General features: G+C 44.4%; 1 protein-coding gene across 1 annotated transcript in view; it reads right to left on the bottom strand.

Annotated features, from left to right (window-relative positions):
* The window catches only part of LOC139565081 (Na(+)/H(+) exchange regulatory cofactor NHE-RF1-like), a 37,887-nt gene extending 15,345 nt beyond the window's left edge, over positions 1 to 22,542 (bottom strand). The window contains exon 1 of the mRNA XM_071385144.1: positions 21,650 to 22,542. Within this exon, the coding sequence (XP_071241245.1) occupies positions 21,650 to 22,138 (489 nt within the window). The 5' untranslated portion in view covers positions 22,139 to 22,542. The remainder of the gene's footprint in view (positions 1 to 21,649) is intronic.
* Between the last annotated feature and the right edge of the window lie 2,138 nt (positions 22,543 to 24,680).

Here is a 24,680-nt window from a genome sequence, read left to right as displayed (position 1 = left end):
GCAGGGTGGCTGGGATAACAGAAGACAGTTTGTGTCAGGAGCAGGGAAGAATCTCCGGGAGGGCACGGAATCTGTGGAATCTGCTGCACACACACACAAACCAGGGCCTTCTACTGGGGAGGAAACCGTGCTTCACTCCTACTGCATGTCCTGTGTGTGTGTGTGTGTGTGTGTGTGTGTGTGTGTGTGTGTGTGTGTGTGTGTGTGTGTGTGTGTGTGTGTGTGTGTGTGTGTGTGTGTGTGTGTGTGTGTGTGTGTGTGTGTGTGTGTGTGTGTGTACATTCATCCTCTCCACTGCAGGAAGGGAGTAACGCATGGAAGATACCATAAGAACAACAGTCACCTGCAGTGGTCAGCTTTTAAAACAGTCAGCCCAAACAGACAGTTTACAGTCACCCCCCCCTGCGCAATAGCCTGTGTCACATTCCTTAGGCACTAAACGGGAGAAAACACAACCCAGCTTTGACAGAATATAGGGAACACCCATAGCAAATGCCATGGTGTGCTATTGGAAAAATTAGGGTGACTGTCTGTCTGCCTCTGTATTATAAAAGTCTCCCACATGAAACCAATATTTGTTTTAGATAAGCTTAGCCGTGACCTGAGTTCAGTCTCAGGTCAGAAATATTTGTCTAATCTTTTCACTCTTTATTTTGTTTTGAATGGTTCCCAGAACCTAGTTCTCTCTATCAAGACATAATATTTGGAGAATGTGGGAGAAGAACGTTGGAAAGTACGTCCAACTCGGGAAAGGCAGTTACTGGTTCCAAATTCCAAAAGTAAAGGGTTTGGTCATGGTAACCACTCAGGTGGGGGAAGATTACGGTGACCAACTATTACATAGTTAACATTCAATTAAATTAATTACATCATATTAAGCATATTAAGCTTTATCTTGTTTTAGGAAATGAAAAATTCCTGTGCTAATTATATACTGTAAATAGGAATACTGTGTACTACAACTCCTGAATAGTTGTTTCTAAGCCTTTACCTTAAACAACATGTTCCTTTAAAGCTCCCAGAGATCTCACATATGGGCACTTTGTGCTCCAATCACGTTGAGTTCAGTGACCTCTCAGGAATATCCATGCTCTCATCTCTATCCCCCACACCTACATATCTACATCACCTTGTGTTGACTTCTATATGAGGAGGTTTCTAACAGGCATAATCTCTGGGGTCTGGGGTCCCACACAGGAACCTCATATCTCCAGTCAACTGAGAAGCAACACCTTCTGAATAACAGTTAATACAGGGAGAGAAACTGAGACAACAGTTACAACACAGTTAGTATTAACATTTATGTGAATAAATGACAAAGTTTTGCATATCCTGAATCATCAGAAATAACCATACTAGTAAGCATTTTCAAAGCCAGAGAAAGTATTGTGCTTTGTGGACTATTTTAAATTCTTAGGCATAGATTTGACATACAGTGAGTGGAAGAGAATGGGTTCCTAGCTGAACACGTTCACTGGATGAAGATGACACAAACTTTTCTATCATGAGGGGAAGTACGCAGCACAGGAACTGCTACTTCTTTCCTGAAGCATACTCTTCCCTCTGTAGTCAACTTCCTCATATGCAAGATAAATAAATACACAATACAGATACACACCCTACATCTGCAGTCCCACTGGTTACAGCACTCACATCTACCACACAGAAGACGTAGAAAAAACAAACAGCCATTTTCCATCCTGCCCACACCTTGACTGACAATAATGAATTGGTTTGACTACACTTCCAGTGTAAATTAGCGACGGTGTCTAATGGGTATTTCTACATGCTGGTTACCGAAACCATCAAGCAAATGTGACAGCACTGTTTTACAGCTACGAGGATTTAGAGGCACACAGGCGTACAGAGGCTCATCCCTTTCTAAAACTGTGACTTACAGTAAGTCAGTGGTCAGAGCTGTTCTGACAGGTCATTGGCTGTCACCAGGGAGAATGATAGAGGACTCTAGTGCCCGGAAAGCCCCTTTTCGCAAGGGCAGCGCCATTGAGGACTTTCACCATTTTGAAGTTATGGAAGGATCACATAATTCCATCCAGGTCATCAGGTGGGACCTGAGCAAACATTCCATAACTGCAAGTGACAGTAAATCACCAATGTTGGCTTTATACCTGTTCAGACAACACACTCCAGCTGCAGTATGCAACCTTTCAGTTTGTTTACCAACTCATTGAAGTAGTAGAAGAAGAAAACTGACTACTTCAAAATGGAGATGGCCTCAATGGCGCTGCCAGTGCGCTCACAGACGCCATATTGGGAAAAGTCCTCTGTCATTCTCATGGAGGGACTCACTAACACCCTCTATATGGAGGTGACAGGAGGGAGGAGAAGCAGTACCTTACCAAGAACCATCTGTATCTTCTTTTTAGGGAAGAAAAAATATTGTGATCACCATCATCTGTGGCCGACGACTGTTGACACGTGGGCTCAACCAGAAGCCCTAGTTTCATATGAACAAGTGGAACACTTTCGAACACATTAACAAACCTTGGGGTCTTACTTGAAACTGACTAAAAGCATTTGAGTCATAATTCAAAACCAGGCTTTCCCTGACTGCCAATTGTGCCAGATGTTTTACTATGGCCTGATGCAAAAATAGAACAGCCATCATGTCATCGTCATCCAGTCCAAGTCTAGGAAGGGGACCTTTGGAGCAGGTACAGTGGGGAGAACAAGTATTTGATACACTGCCGATTTTGCAGGTTTTCCTACTTACAAAGCATGTAGAGGTCTGTAATTTTTATCATAGGTACACTTCAACTGTGAGATACGGAATCTAAAACAAAAATCCAGAAAATCACATTGTATGATTTTTAAGTAATTAATTAGCATTTTATTGCATGACATAAGTATTTGATACATCAGAAAACCAGAACTTAATATTTGCTACAGAAACCTTTGTTTGCAATTACAGAGATCATACGTTTCCTGTAGTTCTTGACCAGGTTTGCACACACTGCAGCAGGGATTTTGGCCCAATCCTCCATACAGACCTTCTCCAGATCCTTCAGGTTTCGGGGCTGTCGCTGGGCAATACGGACTTTCAGCTCCCTCCAAAGATTTTCTATTGGGTTCAGGTCTGGAGACTGGCTAGGCCACTCCAGGACCTTGAGATGCTTCTTACGGAGCCACTCCTTAGTTGCCCTGGCTGTGTGTTTCGGGTCGTTGTCATGCTGGAAGACCCAGCCACGACCCATCTTCAATGCTCTTACTGAGGGAAGGAGGTTGTTGGCCAAGATCTCGCGATACATGGCCCCATCCATCCTCCCCTCAATACGGTGCAGTCGTCCTGTCCCCTTTGCAGAAAAGCATCCCCAAAGAATGATGTTTCCACCTCCATGCTTCACGGTTGGGATGGTGTTCTTGGGGTTGTACTCATCCTTCTATTCCTCCAAACACGGCGAGTGGAGTTTAGAGCAAAAAGCTCTATTTTTGTCTCATCAGACCACATGACCTTCTCCCATTCCTCCTCTGGATCATCCAGATGGTCATTGGCAAACTTCAGACGGGCCTGGACATGCGCTGGCTTGAGCAGGGGGACCTTGCGTGCGCTGCAGGATTTTAATCCATGACGGCGTAGTGTGTTACTAATGGTTTTCTTTGAGACTGTGGTCCCAGCTCTCTTCAGGTCATTGACCAGGTCCTGCCGTGTAGTTCTGGGCTGATCCCTCACATTCCTCATGATCATTGATGCCCCACGAGGTGAGATCTTGCATGGAGCCCCAGACCGAGGGTGATTGACCGTCATCTTGAACTTCTTCCATTTTCTAATAATTGTGCCAACAGTTGTTGGCTTCTCACCAAGCTGCTTGCCTATTGTCCTGTAGCCCATCCCAGCCTTGTACAGGTCTACAATTTATCCCTGATGTCCTTACACAGCTCTCTGGTCTTGGCCATTGTGGAGAGGTTGGAGTCTGTTTGATTGAGTGTGTGGACAGGTGTCTTTTATACAGGTAACGAGTTCAAACAGGTGCAGTTAATACAGGTAATGAGTGGAGAACAGGAGGGCTTCTTAAAGAAAAACTAACAGGTCTGTGAGAGCCGGAATTCTTACTGGTTGGTAGGTGATCAAATACTTATGTCATGCAATAAAATGCAAATTAATTACTTAAAAATCATACAATGTGATTTTCTGGATTTTTGTTTTAGATTCCGTCTCTCACAGTTGAAGTGTACCTATGATAAAAATTACAGACCTCTACATGCTTTGTAAGTAGGAAAACCTGCAAAATCGGCAGTGTATCAAATACTTGTTCTCCCCACTGTAGGTCATTGGAGAGAATGAGACTTAGCATCCTCTGCTTCAGCCCATTTCTTCCTTCCTGCTACGTATGGGGCTTTCAATTGCATCTAACCTCAAGCCGAGACACACTTCTTCTCTCTGTTTGCCTACACTCAAAAAATGTGTATGATTATTATATACATTTTTTAACTATACGAAACATACACAAACATCAACGACATCACACCTACCCAGACCCACCTGCTCACACCCCCTTCTCCAGCATCTGCATCCCTCTCATGGCCTCAAACTGCACCATCTTGTTTCTCTTCGTCCATAACTTCCAGATGTATAGCATTCCCAGAAGGCATGGATTATTGAGTCATTGTTAGATTTACAATTAAGACATGACTCTGCTGTTGTGCTGTAGAATGTGAATTTTGGCTGCATACACTCTACTGAGGGCAAGAAAACCACTGTAGGCCTACTGCACACACTAACTAACCAGCCTGAACATGCTAACAAACCAACACACACGCCAACAAGCGAACCTGTAAAAAGGTGCTATCTAGACCCTAAAAGGGTTCTTCGGCTGTCCCATTGGAGAACCCTTTGTATAACCCTTTTTGGTACTAGGTAGACCCTTTTAGTTCCAGGTAGAACCCTTTTGGGTTCCACATAGAACCCTTTCCACAGAGGGTTCTACATGGAACCCAAAAGGGTTCTACCTGGAACCAAAAAGGGTTCTCCTATGGGGACAACTGAAGAACCCTTTTAGAACCCTTTTTTCTAAGAGTACAGTTTATCGACACACAACTGTTAACCCACATCATTAAGCCTGATATACTCAACTATCAGCAGCTGCTGGCGATGCTTCTTTCTTAATCTATCTCTTCTGAAAGTTACAGATTTGACAGCCCCCACCCAGAGCATCATATAACCCGGTTCACCATAACATATTACCCTCTCAGGAAGCAGTATATGCCAGATAAGGTACAGTATCACCACAGCTTCTGTTTAACTGGCACCACACAGCTGCAACACCTCAACCATATTCCTGACAAAGAACTGCCACTAAAACTGACAGACCTTGTTTATACCTGGGATGCACAAACCAACCAAAATCACACCTGGCAAAAAAAGAATAACACTTATTTCACTCTTCTGTAGCCGTTTTCAGTTCATACTTACCTGATATTAACCCATATTTACTATTTACCTAAACCCCTGTCAAGAGAGCTTCACTGTCTCTTCAGCACCTGTGTCAATCATCCCATAAAAACCTGATCTGATGTGGAGAGCTGTTAAACATCATGATGAGCTCTAGTAAAATATCTCAAAGGTTAATGATCTCAGGCAATTTGCATCGTCCATCCTCTCATTCTCTTCTCCTGATCATATTTGACACAGAGGGCCTTTCTAATGGAACACTAAGGCAGCTGTCAAAGTCACCACCTCACCAGCTTGAAAACAGCTTCATACACCATGCCAGCAGCTGCCACTCTGCCAGATGCCTGGTTAATATTTCCCCATGTGAAGCCAGTGGAGGACTGAAGTGGAACTACTGTGTATTGACCAGGACATCATCATACTGTCGCCGGGTAACGTGGGTCATTATTACTACACAATGCCAGGGTCTCTGAGTGACTCAACTACAGGGCAACATCCAGGAAAAAGACTCATGTTAAATCATGTTATTCTTAAGCAGTAAGGCCCGAGGGGGTGTGGTATATGGCCAATTTACCATGGCTAAGGGCTGTTCTTAAGCACGACGCAACGTGGAGTGCCTGGATACAGCCCTTAGTCGTAGCAATATATCACAAAAACCTAAGGTGCCTTATTGCTATTATAAAACTGGTTACCAACGTAATTATTGCAATTGTCTGCCATACCCTTGGTGTACGGTCCGATGCATTCAGGGTTTGAACCCCCAGTTTATCATTCATGATAACGCCATACAAGAGATATTCTACTGCAGCTGTAATGGACAGAGAATGTGTCTTGCTCTGCCTGATAGGCATTGGCTCTCGCAGAGTTTTCCATGCTGCACATGGCTGCATTTTGTGCCATCGATAATGTCCAAAGTCTAGGCACCCTCCTCTGCCACGCGCCCCGCAAATCATCAACCCAGGCATTCCGCACGCACTCAGCCGGCCTCTATATACAATAGATCTGTCATGCAGTCAGTCCACTGCTACCGCCTGTTATCACAGCGACTTTTAAACAGGGCCTCTAACTCCTGGGGTTTTAATAAGTGGTAGAAAGCTGCGCAGCACCCCTTGATCAGGTGAAAGAATAACCTCAGAGATGACAAAGTCAAAAGCTCCATGGTTACTCCGTGGAATAGGACAAATCCTTAGTCTCGTGACTGTCATGTGTAATTTTGACAAGAGCTTAGTTCAGTGACCCTTTCAAACCCCTATAGGGGAGAGAGTTAATAAGTTTCTGACTGACAAACTCACTGTTGTAAACTTAGTTTTTCAGTCAGTGTGGCAGGGGTCAACAATGCACCCTACTGTCCAGTGGTGTAAAGTACTTAAGTAAAAATACTTTACAGTATTACTTTAGTATTTGGGGGGGGGGGGGGGGGTATTTACCCAAAAGTACTTGTTACGTTTGGAATGCTTTACAGGACAGAAAAAAATGTCCAACTCACACACTTATCAAGAGAACATCCCTGGTCCTCCCTACTGCCTCTGATCTGGCAGACTCACTAAACACAAATGCTTTGTTTGTAAATGATATCTGAGTGTTGGAGTGTGCCCCTGGCTATCCGTCAATAAATAAATAAATAAACAAGAAAAGTGTGCCGTCTGGTTTGCTTAATATAAGAAATTAGAAATGATTTATACTTTTACTTTTGATACTTAAGTATATTTTAGCAATTACATTTACTTTTAATACTTAAGTATACTTAAAACCAAATACTTTTAGACTTTTATTCAAGTAGTATTTTACTGGCTGACTTTCATTTTTACTTGAGTCATTTTCTATTAAGGTATTTTAACTTTTACTCAAGTATGACAATTGGGTACTTTTTCCACCACTGCTACTGTCCACCTGCATTTGAAGTTGGAACAGACTGGGCACCTATGGGATGGCTCTGCCAAGGGTTCGAATTACAAGTCACTCGTAGTGGGTTCGCTAAAAATAGTAGACCATTGTCAATCACAACAATTATGGGGGATGCCCATGTTGATATTTTAACACGAATGGGTGGGTATGTCCTGATTGGGTACTGAAGTGCGCGGCATCCCCAGACATCCTTTTAATTCAAATCTCTAGTTCTGTCTCTTCTCAGGACACACCTTTCCAAAGCAGCTGTTCCTCCTCCATCCCTATGGCTCTCTATCAGTGTGTTAGTCCTACCCTATCAGCCACCAGGCCTGAGGAGTCAACATGGTTTATCTGTGAGGCCATGCTTCCTGTCTCTGACCTCCACCCAACGAGTTGCAGGCACACAAAATGTTTCCCACATCCAACTGAGCCCAGCCCCAGAGAACCTGTCACTGCACAGATTGACAGAGACAATGATGTAGATTAGATCATACTGCTAGCTCAGAGGGGAGAGGAAAAGGGCTAGGAAAGGATGAGAGGGATGAATAAGTGAAAGAGAACGTTGTGACATCCTGTGTGGCGTCATTCAGGCTGTGGATGGTCAACATGTGACAAACATTTGCTCACACTTTGCTGTCAGACTGTAGTCAGCTTTGATAACATAACCAAGCTCACCAACACTGCAGAAACCAACATCATACAGGACTGTAGAATATATTATACCCCTGGCCTTTCATAACTCCATAGAATCCCTTTCAGACAAAACACACACATCATAAACCCTCTGCCTGTATGTGTTGTATAGTCTGTCCTGGTCCTACTCTGTGGTGTCATCGCTGGGTGCAGGTGACGGAGAGTCTATTTCAGGGTACCAGAGTGTCACCCCCCCACCCCTGTCCTTGGAGGGTGCGGCTCTTTCTCTCATTGTGAAGGAGGGGTTATGAATCCTGAGGGGTATGGAATGAGAAATGGAATGTGGCATTGTAGCATTCTCCCCTCTTGCATCCCAGGGGGCTCCCCTCCCCCTCGTGGGGTCCACTTCCACCCCACCCTGACCTGGCCCTGTGTCGTGGCCCTAACTGTAGTAGAGACGGTGGTGCTGCTCTTTTGGGCCAGAGTCACTCGTTCACTACAAACCCACTACCATCCACTCTCTCTCATACACACACACACACACACACACACACACACACACACACACACACACACACACACACACACACACACACACACACACACACACACACACACACACACACACACACACACACACACACACACACACACACACACACACACACACACACACACCGCTCTTCAGACAAAGCCACTGGGTCTCAGAAAGAGGGCCATGGTGGGTGTGAATGTATGGCCAGAGCTCCACCCTGGGCCCCAGACAAGACAGGAGACAGAACACACTGAGCAGAACAGGAAGTCCAGTGACCTGCAGTGCGGGACTCCCAATACACCTCTCTGTCCATGTGATGCCTACAATTATTTAGGCTACTATTGTGTGCAGTAGATCTAAGGCCAAAATCACAGAGTCTGTATGATACAAGTAAACCCTTATTAGAGAAGCAGATCTACAGGACTGACCGTAGAGCCTAGAGGGGGTGTGTAAGACAGAGTTAGTTACATAATACACTCACAAGCTCCTGAACTCTTACCCTCTACAAACAAATACACACGCATTTACACAAGTTGACACCACACACACACACACAAGTTGGCACAACATACACACACACACTGACTGCACAGTACACAAATAAATGGATCCTTCTATTGAAACACAATGAATCCTGTGACCCTGTGTTTAGACCTCCACCCTGTCTGTCTTGTCATGTTGACCGTTTCCTCTGGAACACACTGCTCAACAAAGAGGAGGGAAGGAAAGGGTGACTCCCAAACATTCTCACACACACACACATTCACATACAGACACACACACACGTGATTGAGCAAATACACATGAAGACAGACGCCCTACACGCGACCACACATCAAAAACAATGGGGTAATCGGGCTATATAAATATACTGTAGTTCTCCAGTACCCCCAACAGCACACATTTTTGTTGTAGCCCCAGACAAACTCACCTCAACTCATTGAGGGCTTGATGATTAGTTGACAAGTTGAATCAGGTGTGCATGTCTGGGCTACAATTTTAAAAAAAATACTGTTAGAGATAATGGAGGACTGGAGTTGGTAAACACTGCTCTAGTCTACCAGATTTGACCAAAGTTACAAGGAATGACATCAACTACAGTAAGAGGTTTGACTTTGACTTAAACAGCCCACGTTAGTTAGCATGTTATCCACTAGCACGCTATCCTATTAGTTTGAACAACACTTTACTGTGTGTATACTGTAGACCAGGGGTCTCAACTCTTACCCTATGAGGTCCGGAACCTGCTGGTTTTCTGTTCTACCTGATCATTATTTGCACACACCTGGTGTCCCAGGTCTAAATCAGTCCCTTTTTACTATTGAAAAAAAATCAGTGGAACTGGCTCGAGGTCCAGAGTTGAGTTTGAGGGCTGTAGACTGTAGTAATTGTAGAGAAATGAAAGTAATAAAGACTAGGAGTTTTCATTGTGACCAGTAGAGGCAACCCATTGTTGAGAGAGCAGAAGAGGGGAATGAGGGGGAGGGGAATGAGGGGGAGGGAGTCTGCCTGACTCTCTCTAAGTCCAACAACAATGACAGGAAACCAGCCTAAGCTTTCTGGAGTCTATGTGCTGGCCAAGGCCCCAGGAAAAGATTCCCACAGAAGCAAGCTACGCTAATGAGATTTAAAGAGCAAGTCACAAACTAAGGTGTGGCTGCCCGTTTCCTAAAATATGTATTTTTATTTTACCTTTCACTTAACTAGGCAAGTCAGTTAAGAACAAATTCATATTTTCAGTGACAGCCTAGGAACAGTGGGTTAACTGCCTTGTTCAGGGGCAGAACGACAGATTTTTACCTTGTCAGCTCGGGGATTCAATCTTGCAACCTTTCGGTTACTAGTCCAACGCTCTTAACCACTAGGCTACAGTAGCCTAAGCAAATCAGGCAAGTCAGTTAAGAACAAATTCTTATTTTACAATGGCGGCCCACCGTCATAAGAGAAGTTCATGAAGAGTTGACAATATTTTCTTTAAATGGCATAGGACAATGTTATTCAACAGCCATTGTTGATTGTATGGCATCAGCGTCTGGTTGAATAGTTGGTAAAGCTGACATAAATAATGTCAGGCTTTGTGTTGTAACTTGAACATGGTGAGGTACACCCAGAGACTTGGTCTGAAATACATAACTATAACCCAGTAAATAAACTATTACCCACTATAGGTCAATAATCAAACCCACTAAATAATCCACCAGGAATGCTTAAAGAAAAGCCCTGGTTTCAAATATCTTTACGAGTTGCTCGCTCCTCGGTCACCAGATTAAACCATTTAATTTAAGCCATTGTCAACCCACTCACTCCATTCTGTGGGAGATAAAACAATATAGAGAGAGAATCCTCCTACACAGTCACTAAAGTGAGATATTCCTATGCCTGAGGAACCATGTTTTGCTATAACAAAAGCCTCTCCCCACTATGGCACATCACAAGGGCCAAAAAGCCTAGAGGCAGTGGGTGTGTCAGTGGTTGATCCATGCTCTTTAATAATCAGCTTTTATATGAATGAGTAGATTGCAGGCTTGGTATCTGGTAGAAACCTGGTGGAAACAGACAGACAGCCAACTGGCATATGCCTACAGGCCTGTCTGCATGTTGCTGCTCTCCAGGCAAAGTCTCTATGCTACTGTTCTCTACAGACTTCCTCCAAGACATGGAACACACACAACGGCCCCTCCCTGAACAGCACAACTCTCTGCCTACTAGTCACAGTTGATTTCATCTGACACACGGAGGACTCTTTCTCTCCTGTAATTTGCCTTTAAAAACAGGTTTATGTAACCAGGCAGTCATTCATGAGGACTCCAGAAACACCAAGCTGACTGGCTGGCTGGCATCCTCCTCAGTCTCCCAGTGGAATCTCAATGGACCAAAGCGCCTCGGTTGATGTGGGCTTTCCTCAAAAGCAAATGGAGGGAATTAGGTGCCTCACGCACACAAAACAATAACAACACAAACAGATAAGATAGATACTGTGGATAGAAAATAAACTTAGAGGCTCAACTCAAGGCATGCATCACACCCTTATTTTCATATTTTATCAGATGTTTAGAGTGGCTTTAATGACAGATCCCATAGGATCCAGCCAGTATGACAAGAGGCACCTAAATCTATTAACGGTGTAATAAGGGCAGACAAAATATAACCTGTTGTGACTTGTGTGCTGGTTTACTGCATCCCTCCCCACTCCACTGCATTTTACAATGGGAGTTACATTTTACTGCAGGGAAAACAGAGAAAGCCCTTTGAATCCAATGGCTTGTTGTGTGTGCAGTGGCCACTTAAATGGCTATCAGAGAAGGAATAGACAATCAAACTCAGAGTGCTGGAAAGATTATCTCTGTCCTTGGTTTCTAACAACAGAGAAGGATTCAAAACGTTCCATCTCTACTTTCCTCCTCTCCATTGCTTCACACCGCTGTTTCTCACTTTGCCTCTCACACACACAGACCAACACTCAACATGGATAGCACACACCACATCAGTGTAACCAAGGCAACTCCTCCTTGGTTTCCGGAGAGGGCGTTCCTCTTGGTCCCTTTTGTTTTTCTTCAAAGACAGGGACAGGCAGTTGCTAAAGACGTCAGTGAGACTGCTAAACCAACATGCACCACCCAGGCCATGTGTGTGTGCGTGTGTGTGTGTGTGTAATGTCACACTGACTGCATGGACCAGGGTAGAGGAATGCCGGACAGGATGCAGGCAGAAAATTCCTGGAACATAGTAATATCGTCTAAGGCTGAGTTGTGTCACTGCCAGTGTTCATATATATAGGCTTACCACTTATGATCTTCTCAACCTTCAAGCATTAAAGCAGTAGGTTGAGTTTCTTTAAAGGTCCGATGCAACCGTTTATATCTAAATATGAAATCATTTCTGTGTAACAATTATTTTTAACCATTTTAATTGAATACAAACTAAAATAGCTTTTTAGCAAAGAGCAATTTCACAAGCAATAATTTTGCTCGGAATGCTGTCAATAACAGCTGAAATCTGAAATCTAGCTGTTATTGACAGAGAGGATTAGACCTCTCTTTCTTATTGGTATATTAACTCATTTACCATCTGGTATAGTCACCAGGCAGGCCAAAACTCCATCCCACCAAAACAGGCTGGCATTTCAGGTGGTCTTTTCAAACAGCTCTTACACTAAAATGCATTATCATCATTTTCACAAATACACAGTATTATTCCAACCTCATAGTGTGGAAATATATATAAAACAGAGTAAAATCACATTTTTGCCTGCACTGGGCCTTTAAACTGTCAAGTAATGTATTCTCTCTAACTATTTAATTTAGAAAGCAAGCAAACACACTAGAAACCAGGGAAACATTAAATGTTCAATATGAAAACTATAATTCAACCAATGAAATATGAGCGGTACAGAAGTGGGCTTGTTTGTTCATGGAGCACTTCCTTCTGATGTGCGTACCAGTGTTAACTATAATACCACAACTCCATTAGACCATCTGGGTGAGTTTGAAAGTAAACAGAGGAACAATCGGTGTGTATTTCTAAGACAAACAACATAACTGCAGCTGTTTTTCTATGGTGCTTGAGTACTTTTCCAGGACCTGTAGATGCTCTCCAAGTGAGGGTCATTTACACTAATACATTTACATGAACATTAATACACAGTACATTGTTTCCATGAGCTTCAATTGCTCTAGTCTATAGAGTTAACTAATGTGATATTGTGGTCTGATGTACTGTAACATGTTCAGCTGTTGAGGGGATCTGATAGATTGTTCAACATTGCACAACAGTATTTCTGTGCCTTTATGTGGCACAAGTCCTCTACCTTCCACAGTAATGTCTGTCACCGGGCCCTTGACTGGGCCTCTGCCTTGTAGTGTTAACACACAGCACTGATAAGAGATGAGGCAGACGCAGCATTTAACTACCCTGCAGACACAGAGTCACAGCCAGGACACAGCAGGGCCTATAGGTGGTGTGGATTTGCTGTGTTTTTAGATATTGGGACTAGAGGTCGACTGATTAATCGGAATGGCCGAGTTTTCATTACAATCGTTAATCGGTATTTTTGGACACCGATTTGGCCGTTTTTTTTTATTTTTTACACCTTTATTTAATCTTTATTTAACTAGGCAAGTCAGTTAAGAACACATTCTTATTTTCAATGACGGCCTAGGAACGGTGGGTTAACTGCCTCGTTCAGGGGCAGAACGACAGATTTTTACCTTGTCAGCTCGGGGGATTCAATCTTGCAACCTTACAGTTAACTAGTCCAACGCTCTAACCACCTGATTACATTGCACTCCACGAGGAACCTGCCTGTTACGCGAATGCAGTAGAAGCCAAGGTAAGTTGCTAGCTAGCATTAAACTTATCTTATAAAAAACAATCAATCAATCAATCATAATCACTAGTTACACATGGTTGATGATATTACTAGTTTATCTAGCCTGTCCTGCGTTGCATATAATCGATGCGGTGCGTATCATTGCTCCAATGTGTACCTAACCATAAACATCAATGCCTTTCTTAAAATCAATACACAGAAGTATATATTTTTAAACCTGCATATTTAGCTAAAAGAAATCCAGGTTAGCAGGCAATATTAACCAGGTGAAATTGTGTCACTTCTCTTGCGTTCATTGCACGCAGAGTCAGTGTATATGCAACAGTTTGGGCCGCCTAATTTGCCAGAATTCTACGTAATTATGACATAACATTGAAGGTTGTTGTCGTAGCTGAATCAAAATTAGTTAGGTAACATAGATAAATAAGATGTTTTATTTATTTTATACTTGTCATTAGAATGTCTTCTTTTGGACTATACTGTTGGCAGTTGCATTTTCCTTTCTCTCTAGGGAAAAAGTCACTTGGGGCCCAGAGAGGGGAGAGGTCAGGCTTGTCTTTTACATGTCTGGTAATAGGCAGAATATCAGAAAGGGAGAAGTCAGGTTTGAACATTGTCTTTCATAGGTGAATATATCTGTGAAACCATGTGAAGGGCTCCACTATGTTTGTACTCCAGTCACTCCCTCATTTTCCCATTGGGGGGGGGGAGTATGGCAGTGTCTGGAACCATTATACCACCCCTCTGATGTTGAACTTATCTTTCATAGTATATGACCTAGAGGTTCACTCCCCTTAGTGAGCTTCTCCAGGAGTGGGGAGAAGAGGGGTTGTATTTGAGATGGGAGTATCTAGAATTGACAATTGATATATGCCATTGGATGATATATGCCATATATGCCATTGTACTACGAAGTACCAAGAACGAGAAGTAGAACCTCATCTAAGAGGCCAAAATGGAACGATAATTTATAGCTAATGCTATCTGGCTATGGGATACTCCTCTTTCAAGTAAAAGGCCCTTTGTGAAGTTCCTAAGATCTGTGTTTCGTCATGTGAGTTTAGAGGGGTGTATCTTGGCTAAAAAAGATACTAAGAATTGTTTTGTAAGGACTCTCAGAGAATTCATTTATAGACACTGAATTGATCTGAGAGTCAAAGGGCTATGGTGAAGGTCATATAATTAAAGATGGACTTTAAAATATAACTCTGACTTGTGTGTGGTTTGTAAACTCTCATCATTTAGTAATACAGGAAATTACCACGACATTGTGCAATGTAACAGGAATATTTAGACTTATGGATGCCACCGGTTCCGTATTTCACTGAAAGAATAAACGTCTTGTTTTTGAGATGATAGTTTCCGGATTCGACCATATTAATGACCTAAGGCTCATATTTCTGTGTGTTATGTTATAATTAAGTCTATGATTTGATAGAGCAGTCTGACTGAGCGATGGTAGGCAGCAGCATGCTCGTAAGCATTCATTCAAACAGCACTTTCCTGTGTTTTGCCAGAAGCTCTTCGCTGTGCTTCAAGCCTATCAACTCCCGAGATTAGGCTGGTGTAACCGATGCGAAATGGTTAGCTAGTTAGCGGGGTGCGCGCTAATGGCAATACTAAAGTGCCTATAAGAACATCCAATAGTCAAAGGTTAATGAAATACAAATGGTATAGAGAGAAATAGTCCTATAATTCCTATAATAACTACAACCTAAAACTTCTTACCTGGGAATATTGAAGACTCATGTTAAAAGGAACCACCAGCTTTCATATGTTCTCATGTTCTGAGCAAGGAACTTAAACGTTAGCTTTCTTACATGGCACATATTGCACTTTTACTTTCTTCTTCAACACTTTGTTTTTGCATTATTTAAACCAAATTGAACATGTTTCATTATTTATTTGAGGCTAAATTGATTTTATTGATGTATTATATTAAGTTAAAATAAGTGTTCATTCAGTATTGTTGTAATTGTCATTATTACAAATAAATTTTAAAAATCGGCCGATTAATCAGTGTCGGCTTTTTTTGGTCCTCCAATAATCGGTATCGGCGTTGAAAAATCATAATCGGTCGACCTCTAATTGGGACGAAACATGGAAGTTAAGGGTGAGGGAAACAGGGTTCTCATAAGGTTTCTTAGATGACCCCCATTACCTTCCCTGCAAGTTCAGAGATTAAACCCTGTTGGAAATTCTACTCTTAATATTGATTAATTTAATGAGAGCACAGGGGGTAACTGCTTTATTGGAAGTGTAATGCTGGAGGAGTTTAAGTCACAAACATGTCAACTGTATCCAGTACATGTACACATAGTATACACAGGCTATGCAGGATGTATAGGAGCCCCTCGAGCAGCCCATAAGATGCTGCACATGTGTCTGGCTGGCTGCATCCTGTCCAACACATGAGTGGTGTAACGGTAGTCCTCCTCCTCTTCAACCGAAGAGGAGGAGTAGTGATTGAACCAAGGCGCAGCGGGTTGTGATGACATATTTATTTACAGAAAAGACGAAAACACGAACTTGACTATAAACTAACAAAACAACAAAACGGAGTAGACAAACCTGGACATGCGAACTTACATAAAACGCAGAACTCACGAACAGGTACACGACTACAAACAACCGCTACAGTCCCGTGTGGCACGAACATACATACAGACACAGGAGACAACCACCCACAACGAACACTGTGAAACAACCTATCTAAATATGACTCTCAATTAGAGGAACGCCAAACACCTGCCTCTAATTGAGAGCCATACCAGGCAACCCTTAAACCAACATAGAAACAGACAACATAGAATGCCCACCTAAACTCACGTCCTGACCAACTAACACATACAACAAACTAACAGAAATAGGTCAGGAACGTGACATAACCCCCCCCTTAAGGTGCGAACTCCGGGCGCACCAGCACAAAGTCTAGGGGAGGGTCTGGGTGGGCATCTGACCACGGTGGTGGCTCAGGCTCCGGACGCTGTCCCCACACCACCATAGTCACTCCCCGCTTCTGTATCCCCCTCCCAATGACCACCCTCCAACTAAACCCACCTAAATGAAGGGGCAGCATCGGGATAAGGGGCAGCAGCTCCGGGATAAGGGGCAGCAGGTCCGGGCTGAGGGACTCTGGCAGGTCCGGGCTGAGGGACTCTGGCAGGTCCGGGCTGAGGGACTCTGGCAGGTCCGGGCTGAGGGACTCTGGCAGGTCCGGGCTGAGGGACTCTGGCAGGTCCGGGCTGAGGGACTCTGGCAGGTCCTGGCTGAGGGACTCTTGCAGGTCCTGGCTGAGGGACTCTGGCAGATCCTGGCTGGACGGCTCTGGCAGGTCCTGGCTGGACGGCTCTGGCAGGTCCTGGCTGGACGGCTTTGGCTGATCCTGGCTGGACGGCTCTGGCAGGTCCTGGCTGGACGGCTCTGGCTGATCCTGGCTGGACGGCTCTGGCTGATCCTGGCTGGACGGCTCTGGTTGGTCCTGGCTGGACGGCTCTGGCTGGTCCTGGCTGGACGGCTCTGGCTGGTCCTGGCTGGACGGCTCTGGCTGGTCCTGGCTGGACGGCTCTGGCAGGTCCTGGCTGGACGGCTCTGGCTGGTCCTGGCTGGACGGCTCTGGCTGGTCCTGGCTGGACGGCTCTGGCTGGTCCTGGCTGGACGGCTCTGGCTGGTCCTGGCTGGACGGCTCTGGCTGGTCCAGGCTGGACGGCTCTGGCTGGTCCTGGCTGGACGGCTCTGGCTGGTCCTGGCTGGACGGCTCTGAAGGCTCGGTCCAGACGGGCAGTTCATGCGGCGTTGGGTAGACGGGCAGTTCAGGCGCCGCTGGGCAGACAGCCAGCTCTGACCGCTCGGGACAGACGGGCAGCTCTGGGCAGACTGGCAGACCTGTAGGGAGGAGACGGAGAGACAGCCTGGTGCGTGGTATAGGCACTGGCTGCGCTGGAGAGGAGGAAAGCTCTGACAGCGCTGGACAGGTGGGAGCAGCTGGAGAGAGAACCCGGAGAGACAGCCTGGTGCGGGGGGCTGCCACCGGTGGACTGGTACTTGGAGGTGGCACCGGGTATACCGGACCGTGAAGGAGGACACGTGCTCTTGAGCACCGAGCCTGCCCAACCCTACCAGGTTGAATGGTGCCCGTAGCCCTGCCAGTGCGGCGAGGTGGAATAGCCCGCACTGGGCTATGCTGGCGAACCGGGGACACCATCTGTAAGGCTGGTGCCATGTATGCCGGCCCGAGGAGACGCACTGGTGGCCAGATGCGTTGGGCCGGCTTCATGACATCCGGCTCGATGCCCAACCTAGCCCTCCCAGTGCGGCAAGGTGGAATAGCCCGCACTGGGCTAAGCACGCATACTGGGGACACCGTGCGCTTTACCGCATAACACGGTGTCTGACCAGTACGACGCCCTCTCACTCCACGGTAAGCACGGGGAGTTGGCTCAGGTATCCTACCCGGCTTTGCCACACTCCTCGTGTGCCCCCCCCCCCCCCCAAGAAATTTTTGGGTCTGACTCTCGGGCTTTTCGGGCTTCCGTGCTAGACGCGTCCCCTCATAATGCCGGTTCCTCTCTCCCGTTTCCTCCGCTCTCCGAGCGGCCTCCAGCTGTTCCCATGGGCGGCGATTCACCTCCACTTTAGCCCATGGTCCTTTTCCTTCCATGATCTCCTCCCAAGACCATAAATCCTGCTTCGTGCGCTGTCCGTTCCTCCCGTTACACCGCTGCTTGGTTCTGGTTATTTGGTGGGTGGTTCTGTAACGGTAGTCCTCCTCCTCTTCAACCGAAGAGGAGGAGTAGTGATTGAACCAAGGCGCAGCGGGTTGTGATGACATATTTATTTACAGAAAAGACGAAAACACGAACTTGACTATAAACTAACAAAACAACAAAACGGAGTAGACAAACCTGGACATGCGAACTTACATAAAACGCAGAACTCACGAACAGGTACACGACTACAAACAACCGCTACAGTCCCGTGTGGCACGAACATACATACAGACACAGGAGACAACCACCCACAACGAACACTGTGAAACAACCTACCTAAATATGACTCTCAATTAGAGGAACGCCAAACACCTGCCTCTAATTGAGAGCCATACCAGGCAACCCTTAAACCAACATAGAAACAGACAACATAGAATGCCCACCTAAACTCACGTCCTGACCAACTAACACATACAACAAACTAACAGAAATAGGTCAGGAACGTGACAAGTGGGCTGGTCATGGCTGGGCACTGCAGGGTATGATAGTGAGACTGTTGTTTAGATTGTTATGGTAGTAAATCACTCAGCAGTGAGATTCACTCGGAGCGCCACATTGGAACACAAAGACCGTGCAGTGTCAGTGAAGAAGTCTGGGTTATTACGTCACAGCAATAGAGGAACCAGAGAGAGGGGCTGAGAGGGGCTGGGAGAACCCCAGGGGTAAACATCCGGGACACGGCGGGGGGCACAGATGTTTTGGAGTCCTCTTTTCCTCAATGTTTGAATGAACCCGCGTCATGTGCCTGGTGTTAGCTAGAGGGTATTCCTTCCTTTCCGGCAACTGAGTTAGGAAGGATGCCTGTATCGTTGTAGTGACTGGGTGTATTGATACACCATCCAACATGTAACTTCAACATTGTAACTTCACAATGCTCAAAGGGATATTCAATGTTTGCTTTTAAATTTTTTACCAATAGGTGCCCATCTTTGCGAGGCATTGGAAAACCTCCCTGGTCTTTGTGGTTGAATCTGTGTTTGAAATTCACTGCTCGACTGAGGAACCTTACAGTACTTGTATGTGTGGGGTACAGAGATGAGGTAGTAATTCTAAAATAATGTTTAACACTATTATTGTGTAACGGATGTGAAATGGCTAGCTAGTTAGCGGGTACGCGCTAGTAGCATTTCAATCAGTTACGTCACTTGCTCTGAAACCTAGAAGTAGTGTTGCACCTTGCTCTGCAAGGGCCGTGGCCTTTGTGGAGCGATGGGTAACGATGCTTCGTGGGCGACCATTGTTGATGTGTGCAGAGGGTCCCTGGTTCGCGCCCGGGTCGGGGCGAGGGGACGTACTAAAGTTATACTGTTACATTGATGCTGTTGACCCGGATCACTGGTTGCTGCGGAAAAGGAGGAGGTTGAAAGGGGGGTGAGTGTAACGGATGTGAAATGGCTAGCTAGTTAGCGGGTACGCGCTAGTAGCATTTCAATCAGTTACGTCACTTGCTCTGAAACCTAGAAGTAGTGTTGCACCTTGCTCTGCAAGGGCCATGGCCTTTGTGGCGCGATGGGTAACGATGCTTCGTGGGTGACCGTTGTTGATGTGTGCAGAAGGTCCCCGTGTCGGGGCGAGGGGGCGGTTTAAAGTTATACTGTTACAATTGCACACAGAGTGAGTCCATGCAACTTATTATGTGACTTGTTAAGCAAATGTTTACTCCTGAACTTATTTACGCTTGCCATAACAACAGTGTAGAATAATTACTGACTCAAGAAATGTCCATTTTTAATTTTTAATTTTTTTTTAATTTATTTTATTCTAAAAATATAATTCCACTTTGACATTATGGGGTAAAGTGTATAAGCCAGTGACAACAAATCTAAACTAAATTCATTTAAATTCAGGCTGTAAAACAACCAAATGTGGAATAAGTCAAGGGGTGTCAATACTTTCTGAAGGCACTGTATGTGGTTGCACTAACTGTATGTTGCTCTGGATAAGTTGAATAAAATGTCAAATCTAAATGTTTTACATACAGATCTCATATAATAAAAATAACTAAATTAAATATTGATGTCACAAATGTATCATTTGTTCAGTTCTTTAACAAACAAAATGTTATTTGTTAAATTGGACTGTAAAACCTAGCAGTACTACTTTTTCTCTGAGAGTGATATATATATAGCGTTTTGCTAAAAAAAAAAAAAAAAAAGATTATTTATCCCTCTGAAGATTTAAAAAAAAATACATGTCTGTCAATGAACAACCTCATGACATGATGAGATAGTGAAAAAACACACCAACCTCTTTCATAAGTTATTTAAACAATAAAAGCTACTTTACCAGCATTTCTGAAAATGGATATATAGCATTTTGGAATGAAACTCTTAATTTGTTTTCATAGACAGCGGTAGGTCATAATCAAGGACTAAGAACTGTATTTTGATTCGTTTCTTGTTTTCCATTGTGGGTGCATTACATTGCGAGTCATGAAAACATAAAGACGCCAGAAAGATGTTCGATGTGGTGTGTTCAAAGATATCTGCTTCAGTAAACCTCAGATTCTTTCTCTTCAACCCCAATGTCAAGTGTCAGTTCTTTTTCAAACCTCAGAACAACACAAAAAATGTTGTTGCCCTTTCCCACAAATGTGTGTGGTGTGCAGCTTCACTGTCAAATTAACTTGAACTCAAGGCTGAAACAGGCTATTTGTCCTTCCTCTCTTATAGCCCCCCCCCCCCCCCCCCCCCTATACCCCCCACCACCACCCACAACAAATGTGCAGCCAACTGACTCGCCTACAACCTGCTATCTCTGCCAAAACTGCTACAATGAAGAGAGTGGGAATATTGGGCAGCTGACCATATTCATTGTTATTTTCACAGTGCACTTATACAACAGGAGACTGAAAAGTTAAAATAATATAATTACATTGCTGGTGAATAAATGGATGAATAAAAAAAAACATCTCATTCGTTTAATTGAAATCCCTAGGACAATGTCAGTGGTACTATTACGCAAACTGTAACTGAATCTGTAGTGTATATTTGCAGAATATAGTTTCCTGTGACCACCAGGCTACATCAATGACCCAAAATAAGAATGTCATTGATTATTCAGGTTTTGCACTTTGGCACACTCACCTTCTCAGAGTTGATGCTCAGCTTTTTCTCAACATGGCTATGGAGCTCTCCGTTATTTTCCGGGATGGGTGTGGATTCTCTCCGTGTCCCGCATGGTGTCCCGTTCTCCTTAACGTCTTCGCTTTCTGACTCGTCGTCGCTGGGTAAAGGAATGCGCTCCGTGACATATTCTTTGAGACACTTCATGTTGTGTTTTTTCAACAGTTGCTCAGTGTCCTGGTCGACAACAATGAGCTCGAGCTGGCCCACCGTGGTTCGTATCCGGGACACAACCTGTTGATGGCTCTCGCTCTCCACGTTCTCCCCGTTCACGAACACTAGTCGGTCCCCCGCGCGAATCCCAGAAGTTTCAGACGGACTGTCGGGCTCCACAAGCCGTATGAACTGCCCGGTCTTACCCTTCTCACCGTGGAGATGGAACCCATAACCATTGTCCCCTTTCTCCAGCAGGCAGAGTCTTGGCCGATTATCTTCGCTTTTGCTGGGCATAGTTTCTGCTATTTATTTCACCAATTCAACCCGTTGCTTGTGAGAATGATCGTTCACTAGCTGGAAGTTGCCAAGTAAACTCAGTTTGGGATGCTGAGCACGAGTGGTACCCGTCAACGGGAATCTCTCTACCGTTCTCAAGGAAGAGCGTCTGGCATCCAATCGGTCTGTTTATAAGGCGCCGTCCGTGGTGACTGGATGTCACCCGCAGTCGCAACTCACTTTCAAAGCAATTCCTAAACTTTGTGCATACAGGGGATGTATGCCAACCCGAGATGTGTCGCCAAAACCTGAAGAGCTACTAACTATATGTATGCGTTGACTTTTCTCCAAAACTCTATTCTCTAATCTGACACTGAATTAAACTCCGTAGACTACTTTATAAAGGTCAGTGACGTAGGTGGAGAAGACAGATAGTAACACCAATCACTACTCAAATACCCCAGGAGGAGGGAGGCGCATAAATTAATGAGGCATGCATGCTATTGGCCGGAATGATCGACAAGTGTATGCGCAAAAATGATTGCTGCTGCTGCCATGTTGTGACAAATGCATGTGGTCCTTCTGTAAACATATGGTACTGTATCACAGGAGGTTGGTGGTACGGTATCAACAACATCAAACATATGGTTTCCAGGTGTTTGATGCCATTCTATTCGCTCCGTTCCAGCCATTATTATGAGCACCTCAGGAGCCTCCTCTGTACTGCATATTCCTGATGTTGAAATATGTTTTATACTTATATAAAATGATTATGCTCAGGAAAAGACATCTGCATTTGCCACGTGCTCCTTCTCTCTCCCTCCCCCTCGCTCTATGTCTGTCTGTCTCTGTGAAAACACACACTCACTGACAGACAGAAACTCTTTTGAATAGGTCTACCTCACCACCCTGCAATTCTGAAGAAATGCAAACCTTTATGTGGAAGGAAGGGGCCTAGACTCTCCTTGAGAAATGCTCTATTACATCATCACTAAAACGGCAAGGACCTCACTGACCCAAAACCACAGGAGAGTTGTTACTTCTCTATACTGGGACATTTGCCAGGTACACTTATCAATGCATGGTAATGTCCTTAATATAATATATTGATGACTCACTATAATTTATTGATGACTCTCTCATAAGCCTATCATCTCAAACTATGTATACAGAAAGGCTGACATAGGTGCTATGTGATGTTTCTGAGGAATTAATTAATCTTGTTTGTGTTTGATTGAATCGTTGGTACAGCTGTACAACTGTGTGGAGGAGGAAGAGTTCCTAGGAGGTTTATGGTCTATGAGATTGATAGACTGGATGGGGAGGGGAGAGCTAGATTCCAGGTACAATGCTGAGCCAGGTACAATGAGTAATGGGTGTTCTGCCTGGCACCACCATCTCCACTACAGACTCCACCATCCAGGTTGATATAGCCCTGCAACTCAGCTCAAACTGAACCTCTTTCGTACAGTACCGGTAAATAACCCTTTTCAAATTGCAAGGCTGTGAGGATTCCCACAATCTCACATTCATCTCTATATGTGGTGGTTTGAAATAAACATGTTCTGTCTGTCTCAATAAATGGATGTATTACTGGCTTATTTTTTATATATTTTTAATGATTCAGTAGGATGTATTTCACAACACAATCCAGTCACTTTGTGACTTTGTGTATGTTTGGAGCTATTTGTGTGAAACAAATAATGAGTGGTGATATTAAGGAGTGACTGCCTTTAAAAATCAACGAATCCCTTTGAAAACGGCCTATGTGGCATCGATATGAGTCAGAAACAGTGTGTCAAAATTGACTACAAAGTGTAAATAGGATAATTTTGGTCATAAAGTCAGTCTTGTCTAAAACTGAGTGTGGAACATCCGTGCGTCACAACTGGTAATGAAGGTTGGGTTTTGATTTGACGAATTTCAATTGCCTACTAACATGGGGTGAACAGCTGCAGTGATTGCTCTCTATCCAATAGCATAGACAGTGAGACAGACCTGCCCAGCAGCTCCGACTTTGTTTACATAAGACAACGTGTGTTGCATTTCTTTACTTGAGAAATAATGTACCACACACTTCAGTTAGATGTAAAATCACGCAACTAAAACATCCTAGGCAAAAACGTCCAAATGAATTACAGATTTCTTGAGTAATATTAGATTCATTATGGGGATTTTGAGGAAGTGAAATAGGCTTCTCATGGCTGACAAACATCATTAACCAAACGCGGAATCGGTCAGGAAACACCTCAAGACTGAAATCTACACCTGCCAATCAGCGTGTTCAGTGGCTCTTTAAAAAGTAAAACTGAGCCAGCAGTGGTAAATAGCGTAACGCCCTATTATTATTTGAAAAGCAATGCTGCCACCTGGTGGAAGGCAACTTCAGTACATCACCTCCCATCCACCTACAGCAGGGATCATCAACTAGATTCAGCCGCTGGCCGATTTTTTCTGGAGCGGTTGGTTGGGGTCGGGCACAGGATTACACATAATTTGTAGACTGCAAAAAGCCCAAACATACACATGTTTGACTAAAACATAATACTTTCAAACCTTA

This window comes from Salvelinus alpinus, chromosome 36 (assembly GCF_045679555.1).
Source record: "Salvelinus alpinus chromosome 36, SLU_Salpinus.1, whole genome shotgun sequence".
NCBI classification, from domain to species: domain Eukaryota; kingdom Metazoa; phylum Chordata; class Actinopteri; order Salmoniformes; family Salmonidae; genus Salvelinus; species Salvelinus alpinus.
The sequence above is the reverse complement of the archived record's forward strand: the minus strand, read 5'-3'. Positions and strand labels throughout refer to the sequence as shown.